Below are 13,812 nucleotides of genomic sequence, written 5' to 3' on the forward strand. Positions count from 1 at the left end.
TCACAAATCCTTCCCAACATCTGCAATGTAAAATTTCAACGCGTGGGGACATCACACACCAGTGGGTGAGCCGGAAGCTGCAAACGCTCCTGAAGCACAGCAAGGGCGGCGGAAGCTGTAGCTGACTTTCTAAAATGGGCACACAGGCGGCGTACTTTGAAAAGCAGATGTGGCAGATCCAGGTAGGCTTTGAGAAACCGCTGAACCACGAGATTAAGCACATGGGCCAGGCATGGTATGTTTATGAGCTTGCCTTGCCTCAGAGTTGCCACTAGGTTCTGGCCATTGTCACGACCATTCCTGGCTGTAAGTTCAGCAGTGTCAGCCACAGATCTGCCTGCTCTTTCAGAGCTGTCCACAACGCTTCAGCATTATGCGGTTTGCCACATAAGCATATTAGCTTCAGCATAGCCTGTTGCCACTTGGCTGAGGCAGTGCTGCAGTGCTTCCAGCTTATGACTGATGTGGTCATTTCGGAGATGGAGGCTGAAGAGGAGGATGAGGTGCAGGAGCTGCAGAATGTGGAGGCAACCCTGATTGACCTACGGCCCTCAATCCTTGGCGTCGGGAGGATGTGTTCAGTCCCAAGGTCCGACTATGTCCCGACTTCCACTATGTTAACCCAGTGTGCCGTCAGAGAGGTATACCGTCCCTGCCCACAAGCACTTTTCCACATGTCTATGGTTAGGTGTTGAATGCACGGCTATTGTTGTGGGACACGTGCTTGTGTAATGCGGGGATGGCACACCAGGAGAAATAGTGGCGGCTGGGGACCGAGTACTGAGGGACAGCCGCCACCATCAGGTTGCAGAAAGCTTCCGTTTCCACGAGCCTAAAAGGCATGATTTTGAGCGCAAGCATTCGCAAAATGTGCGCTCCAAGGACTGGGGTAGGGACAACTGAACGCTGCGCTGGGACAAGGACGTGGACGTGCTTGCTGATGGTGCTAGTTGAGAGTGTGCAATGACAGGTGCAGGGCAGGAGGCATCTTTGCATGTGCCATCATCAGGGGATTGGCTTGCACGCACAACAGCTGAAGAAGCAGTGGGGTGCTTTGCTGCCATATGCCTGATCATGCTAGTTTTGTTACTCCTTCTGATGCTGGCCTGGCAGGTGGTGCAAATGGCCTTTTTGTAGTTATAGACAGAGTCTTTAAAAAACAAGCAGACTCGGGAAGACCTAATAGTTGTACTGGCAACTTTCGTAGTGTTGGTGTTACGGGGAACGGTTGCCCGCTTTCTGTCTGCGGCCACCACACTGCTTGTTCTTGCCTGTTGTGGTGCTACTCCTCCCTCCCCCTGTGTGCTGCTGTCCTCGCTCTGCATGTCACCTTGCCAGGTTGGGTCAGTGACTTCATCTTCCACCACCTCATCTTCCACTTCCGCACCCTGGTCCTCCTCCTGACTTTCTGGCAATTGTGTCTCATCATCGTCCACATCTTGCAACACTTTCCTACCGTCGCCTTCATGTGACCGTGGCTGCTCAAATATTTGGGCATCGCTACATGCGATCTCCTCTTGCCCCGCTTTAAGTGGACCGGACGAGAGGCCCAAATCTATAAATGGAAAAGTGAATAGCTCTTCGGAGTGTCTAAGTGTGGGGTCAGTTGTCTCTGGGCACTTGGCATGGTGGGAGGAAGGATAATCAGGGTGAGGAATATGCAGTCCAGACTCACGGCCACTGAGACTTGACCGTGTGAAAGACAGGGTGGTGGTGGTGGTAGCAAAGTGACTGGAAGCACTATCCGCTATCCAACCAACAACCTTTTGACACTGCTCTGGGTTCAATAGTAGTGTGCTGTGGTCCCCTAGTAATTGAGACAGGAAGGTCAGGCGACAAGATGTGGGTGTTTGTTGTGGCACAATTTCAGCTTGCACACGGCCTCGGCCTCTTTCTCTACATGCACCATAACCATCATGTCCACTTCCCCGTCCCTTGCCACTTGCCTTGCCCATTTTAAATGGAGGACAATATTTTTCACGTTCACTACAAATGGCTGGATTTTAACCGCAGTGATATGTGATACGTGTGACGGAAAACCACAGTTTTAAATAGCTGGCCTGTAGGTTACTATTTTTCCACAGCGACCTCATGTCAATAACTTCATTGACACCCTGCAAAAAAAGAGGCCAGAAATGGCTGAATTTGGAGCACACTTATATGTGATACGTGTGACGGAAAACCACAGTTTTAAATAGCTGGCCTATAGGTTACTATTTTTCACAACGACCTCGTGTCAATAACTTCACTGACACAGTGCAACAAAATTTAAATGGAGGCCAATATTTTCAATGTTCACTACAAATTTCTGGATTTTTATCGCTGTAATATGGAATGGATCTGGCTGTATTCTGCAGTGCCACCAAGCAAATGGAGCAGAAAAATGGTATACTATGGATTGCTTTTTAAGGAAATAACCAGGATTAAGATGAAAAAAAATATTTTCCCTGGCCCCTGATATCTGGGGCTATGTCTACAGATATCTGTAAGATGATGCTGTACGGCCAGCCAATCACTGTAATGCCCACAACCAACATGGCATTACAGTGCGTGGCATGCATTCCCTGCATGTTCATTGGCTCTCTAAAGAGCGCCAAACATGCAGTGAGGAGACCCGAGCTCCCGCCCGAGCAACCCGGAAATACTCGTCAAGCACCGAGCATCTCAAGCAGTGAGATGCTCATGTGAGTACTGAGCACTGGTGAGCATGTTCGCTCATCACTAGTGATGAGCACTAAAATGCTTGGGTACTCGTTACTCGGGTCGATTAAATCGTAATGCTCGAGTGTTCGACCCGAGTAACAAGTACAATGTAAGTCAATGGGAAACTCGAGCATTTTTCCGGCAGCCCCCCCCTGGCGTTCTGGAGGAGGTCTAAAAATTGGTCAAATCGATGTAAACAGTGCTGAAATGACATGGGAACAGCATGGGGAAGGTCTTTAGAAGCATCTCTGAATCCCAGGTCACTGCTGTGAATAATGTTGTCAGAGTATTGCGCCACTTTTACGGACTGACAATAAAACATACAAAAACAAAGCTAAAATTTATTTTCCTGGAAAAAAATGTTAAGAAACATTCTTTTCAGGGTAATGATTGTATATAAGGCAATATAAATAACAAAAAACAAAAATTCTCCTCTACACCTTAGGCTATGTTCACGCATAGTGTTTTTGATGTGTTTTTGTACTTTCGCATTGGTTTCAATGGTGAAAAATACATTCACCAGTAAATGTAATTTTAATATTTTACTACCTTATCTGGCCATGTGGTGTGTGATACATGATCAGACACCAACAGATGATCAACAATACAGGACAAATACAATAGTTCGACGTTTCTGCTACAGTGCCTTCATCAGGAGGGCAAGGAGGCTGCCCACTGGACACCAATGTGACAGAATACCTTAGTATGAGCTGCTACATACTTGACTTCCATCCATCAACAATGCACAGATAAATGCTGATAAAGGCACTGTAGCCGAAATGTTGAACTTTTCTATCTGTCCTGTATTGTTGATCATCTGTTGATGTTGGAACCATTAAATATGAAATTTTGAGCATAATCATTTTCTCCTTTCTGTGCCGAAGGTTACTACAAATATATATTAAGCCTTTTCCTTCTGAGCACGAACTATCAATTAATCTTTTGAGTGCGGACCCTGATCTACTAATCTATTATACATAATCACACACATCTCATTTCATTTATGAAGGAGGGACTCTGAAAGTCACAAAGTCTATTTGCCAGGGTCATCAGGCGGCCCTTACTATTGTTAGAGGGCCAGCAGTCGGCCCTCACTATTGTTGAGGTCCAGCCAGCTATGCTTTGCATAGCCGTATATTGCTACTGCAATATAGCGTATCCATCTGAGGTGGCCAAATTTTCTTTTTCATATATATTCTGTAAAGTTTGAAATTTGGATGTCCAGCAAGCAGCCCTCACAATTTATGGATGTCCAGCATGCGGCCCTCACAATTTATAGAGTGCCCACAGGTGGTGTACACTATTTTTAGAGGACTTTTTGGTAAAGCCCTCTGTAAATGGAATGAGGCCTACAAAAAAAACAACACAGTACTTATAGGCAAATATGGTGGAGGTTCAAAGATATTTAGGGGTTGTTTTGCTGCCTCTGGCACTGGGTGCCTTGACTGTGTGCAAGGCATTATGAAATGTGAAGAATCCCAAAGGATTTTGGGTCGCAATGTAGTGCCTAGGTTTGTAGCCTAGGTCATGGGTCTTCCAGAAGGAGAATTACCCCAAACATACTTCAAGAAGCACCCAGAAATGGATGGAAACAAAGCACTTGTGTTGAGAAGTCTGGGCCAGTCCAGCCTTTGTTCATTTTGATAAGAGTCAGCCTGTCAGCATTTTCAGTTGACAGGCGGATGCGCCTATCTGTTATAATACTGATACCCGGCGGCACTAAAAATTTGCTCTGACAAAACATTAGCGGCAGGGCAGGTCAGGACCTCCAAGGTGTAGAGACGGCTTGTGCCACGTGTCCAGTTTGGATACCCAATAATTGTAAAGTACAGAGGAATCACGGAGGATGCTGGTACGGTCGCCAAGGTACTCCTTTAGCATCTTCCAAAACGTTTCTCTCCTTGTCAGAGTACCCCGCACATCAGGGTCTGGACACTGGGAGGGTCTGAGAAAAATGTCCCAGACCTTTGACAGTGTTCCCCTGCCTCAGCCGCATTTGGTTTGTGTCTTCCTCGCCTGTACTTCTTGGTTGTCCAAGAAACTGTGACCCCTGCCACCAGTGTTGTCTGGGATTTTTTGTTAATAATTCTTCAACAAGGGCCTTCTGGTACTGCAACATTTTATTAGACCTCTCTGCCACAGGAATGAGAGATAGAAAGTTCTCCTTGCAGCATGGGTCTAGAAGTGTGACCAACCAGTAATTACTGTTGCCCAAAATGCGTACAACACGAGGGTCCATGTTCTCCTTCTCATCCTCCTCCTGGTCCTGCCTCTTCTCCCCCTCTGTCTGTAGCGCAGGAAACAAGCTCCTCCTCCTCATCCTCACCCAATCCGCATTAAGATGAGAGGAGGCTGGGCTGTGTAGCATCATCCTGCATAGTTCCTTGCTCAATCTCATCATGCTCTGCCTGTAAAGCCTCCTTTTTAATTGTACGCAGCAAGCGTTTCAGTAGGCAGAGAAGCAAGAAGGCGACATTAATTATGACATCATTGCTGCTCACCATCTTGGTCAAGTCCTTAAAGTTTTGGAGAATGGCACAGATGTCAGACATCCATGCTCAATAATCAGCTCTTATGTGTGAAGGCTGACTGGAATACTTACAGGCATGTTGAATCTGGTAATCAACAACCGCCCTCTGCTGCTCACAAATCCTTCCCAACATATGCAACGTTGAGTTCCAATGCGTGGTGACATCGCACACCAGTCAGTGAGCTGAAAGCTGCAAACGCAGCTGAAGCACTGCCAAGGCGGCAGAAGCTGTAGCTGACATTCGGAAATGGGTATACACACGGCGTACTTTCCCAAGTAGCTCAGGCAGATCATGGTAAGTTTTGAGAAACCACTGAACCATTAAGTTGAGCACATGAGTCAGGCATGGTACGTGTGCGAGCTTACCAAGCTTCCGAGCCGCCACCAGGTTCCGGTTATTGTCACATATGACCATGCCTGCTTGTAGGCTCAACGGTGAGAGCCACAGATCTGCCTGCTCTGTTACAGCTTTCAACAACTCTGCAGCAGTGTGAAGTTTTCATCTAAGCAGATTAGCTTCAGCAGAGCCTGTTGCCGCTTGACTGAGGCAGTGCTGCAGTGCTTCCAGCTTGCGACTGATGTGGTCGTTTTGGAGATGGAGGCTGAAGAGGAGGAGGATGATGTGCTGAAGCTGCTGTAGAATGTGGGGAAAACACTGATTGACTCAGGGCCCGCAATCCTCTGCATCAGGAGGATGTGCTCCGTCCCAGGGTCCAACTGGGTCCCGGCTTCCAAAATATTCACCAAGTGTGCCATCAGTGAAATGTACTGACCCTGGCCACAAGCATTCGTCCATGTGTCCATGGTTAGGTGGACCTTCCCAGTAACTGCATTGGTGAGGGCACGGGTAATGTTCTGAGACACATGCTTGTGTAAGGCGGGGACGGCATTCCGGGAGAAATAGTGGTGGCTTGGGATTGAGTTCCGAGGGACAGCCGGCACTATGAGGTTGAGGAAAGCTTCCACCTCCATAAGCCTAAAAGGCAACAGTTCCATGCCAGCAGTCTAGAAATGTGGTAGTTTAGTATTGTGGCCTCTGGGTCAGTAGCTGCGTATTTGCGCTTGCTTTCCAAGGACTTGAGGTAGGGACAACTGAATGCTGCGTTGGTACAAGAATGTGGATGTGGTTGCTGACTGTGGTGGTTGCAAGTATGCAACGACAGGTGCAGGGTGGGAGGCATCTTGGCTGCATCATGGACAGGGGATTGGCGTGCACGCACAACAGTGGAACATGCAGTGGTGTCACGCACAGACACTGTTTCTGGACCCTGGTGTTTGGCCCAACTGGTTGGGTGCTTTGCTGTCATGTGCCTGAGCATGCTGGTGGTGGTCAGGCTGTTTACTGCCCATGATGATGCTGGCATGGCAGATGTTGCAAATGGCCTTTTTTGAGGTTAACTGAACAGTCTTTATTAAGAGCCAGACTCGGGAAGACCTAACAGCTTGACTGGCAACTTCCCTGATATTGGTGTTTTGGAAAACAGTTGCCCGCTTGTGTCTGTGGCCACCCCACTTCTTTTTCCTGCCTGTTGTGGTGCTATGCCTCCCTCCCCCTCTGTGCTGCTGTCCTCATTATGCATGTCACCGTACCAGATTGGGTCAGTGATTTCATCGTCCGACACCTCATCTTCCACATACGCATGGAGGTCCTACTCCTGACATTCTGGCAATTGTGACTCATCATCATCCACCTCTTGCAACAGTAATTGCACTTTCCCACCATTGTCTTCGCGTGATTGTGGCTCCTCAAATATTTGGGCATTGCTGCATGCAATCTCCTCATTCCTCGCTTGAAGCGGACTGAGCGAGAGGCCAGAATCTATAAATGGAAATGTAAACAGCTCTTCGGAGTGTCCAAGTGTGGGATCATTTCTGTCCGGGCACTCGGCATGGTGGGAGGAAGGAGGATCAGGGTGAGGAATATGTAATCCAGACTCACGGCTACTGAGACTGGACCATGTGGAAGACAGAGTGGTAGTGCTGGCAAACTGACTGGAAGCATGATCTGCTATCCAACCAGCAACCTTTTCACACTGGTCTGGCTTCAAGAGTGGTGTTCCATGGCCCCCTAGAAAGTGGGACATGAGGGTAGGTTGACATGATGTGGGTGCTTGTTGTGCTCCCTCAGCAGGCAGAGTTTGATCATCATCACGTCCACTTCCTGCATCCCTTACCACGCACCTTGCCTATTTTAAATTAAATATAATTTTTTGCAGCTTGCAAAAAATTTCAGGATTATTACCGCAATAATATTTGATCATGTCTGATGACCACGTTTTTAAGCAGTGGCATTATAGCGATGCTATTGGTCAGCGACCAAGTCTGGATATGTTTTAAACGCACAACTGCCACACTTTAAATGGAGTATAATATTTTGCAGCTTGCAAAAATTGTCATCAGGATTATTACCGCAGTAATATTTGATCACCTCTGATGACAAAGTTTTTATGCAGTAGCAGTATAGCAATGCTATTGGTCAGTGACCAAGTGTGGATATGTTTTCAATGCACAACTGCCACACTTTAAATGGAGTATAATATTTTTTTGCTTGCAAAAAATGTCAGGATTGTTACCGCAGTAATATTTGATCACGTCTTATGACCAATTATTTATGCAGTGGGGGTATAGCAATGCTATTGGTCAGCGACAAAGTGTGGATATGTTTTCAACGCATAACTGCCACACTTTGAATGGAGTACATTATTTTTCAGCTTGCAAACAATGTCAGGTTCATTACCGTAGTAATATTTGATCAAGCCTGATGACCACGCTTTCATGCAGTGGCAGTATAGCGATGCTATTGATCAGCGACCAAGTGTGGATATATTTTCATCGCACATCTGCCACACTTTGAATGGAGTATAATAATTTGCAGTTTGCAAAAAATGTTAGGATTATTACCGCAGTAATATTTGATCACGTTTGATGCAACGTTTTTATGCAGTGGCGGTAGAGCAATGCTATTGGTCAGCGACCAAGTGCAGATATGTTTTCAATGCTCAACTGCCACACTTTAAATGGAGTATAATATTTTGCAGCATGCAAAAAATGTCAGGATTATTACTGCAGTAATACTTGATCACGTCTTATGACCAATTTTTTTTGCAGTAGCGGTATAGTAATGCTATTGGTCAGCGACCAAGAGTGGATATGTCTTCAATGCTCAACTGCCACACATTAAATGGAGTATAATATTTTGCAGCATGCAAAAAATTTCAGGATTATTAGCGCAGTAATACTTGATCACGTCTGATGACCACGTTTTTATGCAGTGGTGGTATAGCGATGCTATTGGTCAGCAACCAAGTCTCGATATGTTTTGAACGCACAACTGAAAGAGTTTAAATGGAGTATAATATTTTTCAGCTTGCAAAAAATGTCAGGATTATTACCGCAGTAATATTTGATCACGTCTAATAAAAAATGTTAAATGTAGCGGCGAAATAGAGATGCTATTGGTCAGTGACCAAGTGTGGATATGTTTTCAACGCACAACTTGCACACTTTAAATGGAGTATAATATTTGTTAGCTTCCAAAAAAAATGCAGGATTATTAGGGAAGTAATATTTGACTACCTGAGATGAAGGACAAGTTTCTCTGCTTGCACAATACAGCGATGCTATTCAAATCAATCAAATCTGGCTGTATGCTGCTAACAAGCAAATGGAGCAGTAAAATGGTGTATTATATTGCTTTTCACCAAAATTATCAGGACTAAGAGCAAAAAGAATATTATTAGCCCTGATATCTAATGCTATTGATATGAGTTCCAGCAGCAGAAAGAACGTCCAATGGACCCTATTCAGATGAAAATGAGAGTTCCAGTCCAAGGCATTTATAAAAAGCCCTCCAGAATCTGGAGATAAGCTGGGACCCATGATTGGATACAATATTCATAGGAAATCCATTTATTCTTGCCTCCTGAACAAGGAACAAATCTACCAAGTCCTGCGCACTGGGCAACTGAGCCGAAGGAACCAAATGGCATTATTTAGAAAATTTAGAAAATAACCCATATTGTAGTCATACCCTTGGAGTCAGCGACATCCATAATGAAGTCCATGTATATGTGGGACCAAGGACATACAGGAATGGGCAAAGGGAGAAGTTTCCCTAACCTTCAACATCCTTACCCAAGGATGGCCAGAATTACTTTCTGTTCAACAGGTGACAAGTACAGTACAGACAAGTACAAAAGTCATTGTCTCAGTAAATTAGAATACTTTATAACAACAGCTTTAAAAATGTTTTTAAAATCCAAAATGTCGGCCTACTGAAATGTATGTTTAGTAAATGCACTCAATACTTGGTCGGAGCTCATTTTGCATCAATTACTGCATCAATGCGGCATGCATTTGAGCTTGGATTGTGTGCCTCTCCACTCTTCCTCCAGACTCTGGGACCTTGATTTCCAAATGAAAATTAGAACTCTGGGACCTTGTGGAGTGTGTCAATGACTGCTTTCTGGACATCAGTCAAGTTAGCAGTTTTCCCCATGGTTGTGGAGCCTACTGAAACAGATTAAGGGACCTTTTTAAACGCTTAGGAAGCCTTTGCAGGTGTTTTTTGTTAATTATTTTAATTTACTGAGATACTGACATTTGTTTTTTCATTGGCTGTAAGTCATAATCATGAACATTAACAGAATTAAACACTTGAAATAGATCACTCTGTTTGTAATGACTCTATATAATATGAGTTTCACTTTTTGTATTGAAGAACTGAAATAAATTAACTTTTTGATGATTATAATCTAGTGAGATGCACCAGTAAATGTGTGGCTTCACCCTAACAGTTTAGTAGAGCTTACATGACACAATGAGAGAGTTAGGCTATGTTCACACTTACATTCTGACATTCTTTATGGCTTTTTCATTTTAAGCAACAGGCAAGCGAATTATTGTCCAAAATAGATCTATTACAAAACTGATGGAAATGGATTCTGTGTCAGTTTTCATAGAAGAAAAAGCTCATCATGCAGAACTTTCCATTGTATAAACTACCATAATGGGACTCGGGAGGACCCAGTAACAATAAATGGTGCCTCTCTGCTCCCATTTGCATCAGATACTACTGACCAATTTTGGACATTAATTCTGTTGGTCTGTGTCCTCAAAAATGAACAGAGAAATGGAATGTCTTAACGTAAGTATCAATGCAGCCTTACTAACGTCCCATGTTGATTATATTATTCAGTTATATTTTTATCTTAGATTATTTCACTTTCATTTTTCATCTATCTATGCCTATTTAAACTCTATAATTTAGGATGATGAAGATGACTATGAGAATCCTGATGAGCAAGATCTTGAAGCAGATTATGAATCCCCAGCTGCAGAAGACGAAGATAGTAATAACAATGATGACTATGAACCACCTCCTTCCAATAATGATATTCTTCCAGTTAATCCTCCAAAAACAAATAATTCCAACCCAGATTACATTGGTAAATCAGTTTCATATATATGCATGTTTTGTAATAATTATTTTTATTTTGCATGTAAATAATGGTAGAATATGGCATATAGCTAAAAATCAGTTTAAATGAAAGTGCCCACACTGACTATGATGAAAAATTACTTCTACACTGTTCCAGATAAATAAGAAAAGTTCCATAGTACCACCCTAATGCCTTACACAGTAACAGTGTCCAAAAATAAAATATTTTACAGCAGTGATATTATTTGTGATCCTCACAGTATGAGCGACCCCCTGTGCCCCCATATAGCATTAATGCACATGTCCTTTTTTGTGGTCCCTGTACAATAGTAAAATTCCTCTTTGTGCATTCATACAATATTAATGTCCATCATTATGCTCAAATAAAGCAGTAATGTCCCCTCCCCAGGGGTACTCATAGAGTAATAGTGACCACCTTTTATGCCTTGCTAAATTTAGAGGATTTAAATTTGTGATCCCATGAATTAATAATGTATGAGGCCACAATGAGTGCATTGTTAATGTATGGGGCCCCAATGGAGGTGGCACTGTTAATATTTGGGACCACAATGGGCCCCATACATTAATAAAGTTCCTCCTTATAGCCTAATGTCCCCCATTCTTTTGCCCCATATTGTATAAAATCCCCCTCTCTAGCATTCATGGATCTTTTTAAAAAATTAAACAATCATACTCACTAATCTTGACTCCCAGGATAAGTGGCACCTTCTTCCTGCTCCTTTGCACGCACGTTGCAGGCAGCGCAGTGCAGTGATGTCTTTGCAGTACACCTTCTACGACGTCATCTGCTACTGTGGGCCTCTTATCATCTTGCAATAAAACATGATTTTCTTTCCGCATAATAAAATAATGCATTAACATCTATTTTTAACACTGTGATCAAAATGTCACATCTATCCCAAAATGACATAAATAAAAACATCCCGCAAAATTAAGCCATCATACAGCTCCATCAACCGAAAAATTAAGATTAACGTTATGGCTCATAGAAAATGTTGACGCAACCCCAACATTTTTTTTTAACAAACTTCTAATTTTTTTCACCAATAAAATAATAAAAAAAACTGGACATGTTTGGTATAACCGTAATTGTGCTGTTGAGAAGAATCATATTGCAAGGTAATTTTTACCCAAAAATGTACACCATTAAAACAATTCTTGAAAAACAATGTCAGAATTGTTTTTTTTTCCACAATTTTTCCCCACTTGGAATCTCTTTCCCATTTTTTAGTACACTATGTAATAAAATGAATGGCGTCACTCAAAAGTACATCTCATCCTGCATAAAACAAGCTCGTGTATGTCTAAGTGAAAAGAATAGTAAAAGAGTTATTGCTCTGGGAAGAAGGGAATGAAAAAACAAAAACGCAAAAATTTAAATTGGCCAGGAGTTAATATCAGTTCCTAAGTTACAGAAAATCCTCAAGTAAATTTGCAATGCAAAGGTCCAGAAAAACTGCGACCAGCAGTGGACAGCAGATCTCATATTTATAAACTTCTTTAAGAGAACAGTGTGTGATGGCAGAGAAAACAATTTGCAGTGATGAAAATATTCAGTAATTTTTAATCACGTTTTATTTTGTTGTCTTTCTCCGTTCATATAATAATAATACTACTACTAATAATAATATTAAAAATAAATTCTTCTGCATTTCAGACAGGCCAATTCAAAGTAGTTCTGTTCGATATCCTCCAAATCCTCCTCTTAGGACTGGAGTTTCTGCATTTACATCAAGAGGCAACACTGTAAGTCTATTCTGATAATTTATAGATATGGAATATTGGTCAAATATGTAAAATGTTCTTTAACTGTGGCTTATTAAAAATAAATCAAATAGAAAGATGTTATTTATACTTCCTAACTGCTTTCAAAACAACAATAGTCTTTTTAAAGTGAATGTACATGCCTGGCTTATTTTTCTGCAATCAGTCTATTCTCCCTGCGTCCCTCAAAGGGACATTAAGAAAAGCAAGAAAGCATTCCACAAGCATGAAAATTGCTTATAATTGGTCTCGTGACCACTTCTCCAGCAGGCAAACAGTGAAATCCTGGAAAGTGTGTGTAAGTTGTGCACCGGGGTGTGTTCTTCAGGATACAGAAAAGTCAGGGGAGAAAAAACCGACTCCTACACGGTTCACGCACCATAATTATTTTACTTAATTATGTGGATGACTCAACCAGAAAATAGAAAACATTCAAAACATTATACAGACATTCAACCACGGGGCTTAGACTCTTGTGCTGTACAGCGTGGCACCTAAACAATCTGTACCTACTATACTTTCTATAAATCTAACTACTGAGTTCCTGTCTAACCCGGCCACCTGTTACCTGTTTACACCCTGGGAACTGAGACAATTATATGAGTGTAACGTACGGGCTCGCATGTGACTCGCCCCCTGGGCCGCGGGGCACTCGGGACCAGACTTCAGGGCAATGCTGGGAGTAGTAGTGGCGACCCGGTCCCGTGGCTCAGGGTGGTCAGACCAGTGGTAGTCTACTATGTGCTTTAGGTAATGTCCGACTACGCCACCTGTGGATTGCGGCTATCATGAACCGCCGCTGCAAGGCAGTCCCCTGAGGCTGATGGTGTGTGCAGCTGAGTTAGTATAACTCCCCACGGGAAGAGTGTAGCCTCAGGTCAATGTAGTAGATGGTGGGGATGATGGTGCAGGGAGTCCCAGTACCGTTAGTGCTGGCGAAGTAAGAAGCACAAAGACAACATGTTGCAGTCCAGGGTCTTTTACTCACAGTTCGTATACTCCAAGCCACTTCTGTACAGGTAGTGGCTGCCCAAGCCGTGCCGTGTCCACCAGGTGAGGGGCTCGGTCAACCCCCAGGCAATTCCGGAGTATGGCACAGGACTCCCTTCTATCCTTACTCTGGCTCGTGCCCCACCAGTGACCAAGCTTTTGTCCAGCTGCCGCAGATCTATGTGGGTAAACGTGGGCCCCGTTTCCCGCTATCCTATATGGTGCCTTCCTAGCAAGATTTAGCAGGGGGTCGCACCAAGTAATGATCACGACCTCTGGTTCTTGGCTGAGGATTATTTGCCTCCACCAACTTGGGATCTGGTACCCTTTTCTTGCCTGACCCGTCACCCGTAATTTCCTGGGT

The 13,812-nt window shown here is 43.5% G+C and overlaps 1 protein-coding gene across 1 annotated transcript in view; it reads left to right on the forward strand.

Annotated features, from left to right (window-relative positions):
* The window catches only part of LCP2 (lymphocyte cytosolic protein 2), a 757,892-nt gene that overhangs the window by 314,053 nt on the left and 430,027 nt on the right, over positions 1-13,812 (forward strand). Inside the window, exons 7-8 of the mRNA XM_073649612.1 lie at positions 10,503-10,680; positions 12,352-12,440. Of these exons, the coding sequence (XP_073505713.1) occupies positions 10,503-10,680; positions 12,352-12,440 (267 nt within the window). The remainder of the gene's footprint in view (positions 1-10,502; positions 10,681-12,351; positions 12,441-13,812) is intronic.

The sequence above is a fragment of the Phyllobates terribilis genome, unplaced genomic scaffold (assembly GCF_046119375.1).
Source record: "Phyllobates terribilis strain yellow unplaced genomic scaffold, ASM4611937v1 Scaffold_10__3_contigs__length_209671492, whole genome shotgun sequence".
NCBI lineage: Eukaryota > Metazoa > Chordata > Amphibia > Anura > Dendrobatidae > Phyllobates > Phyllobates terribilis.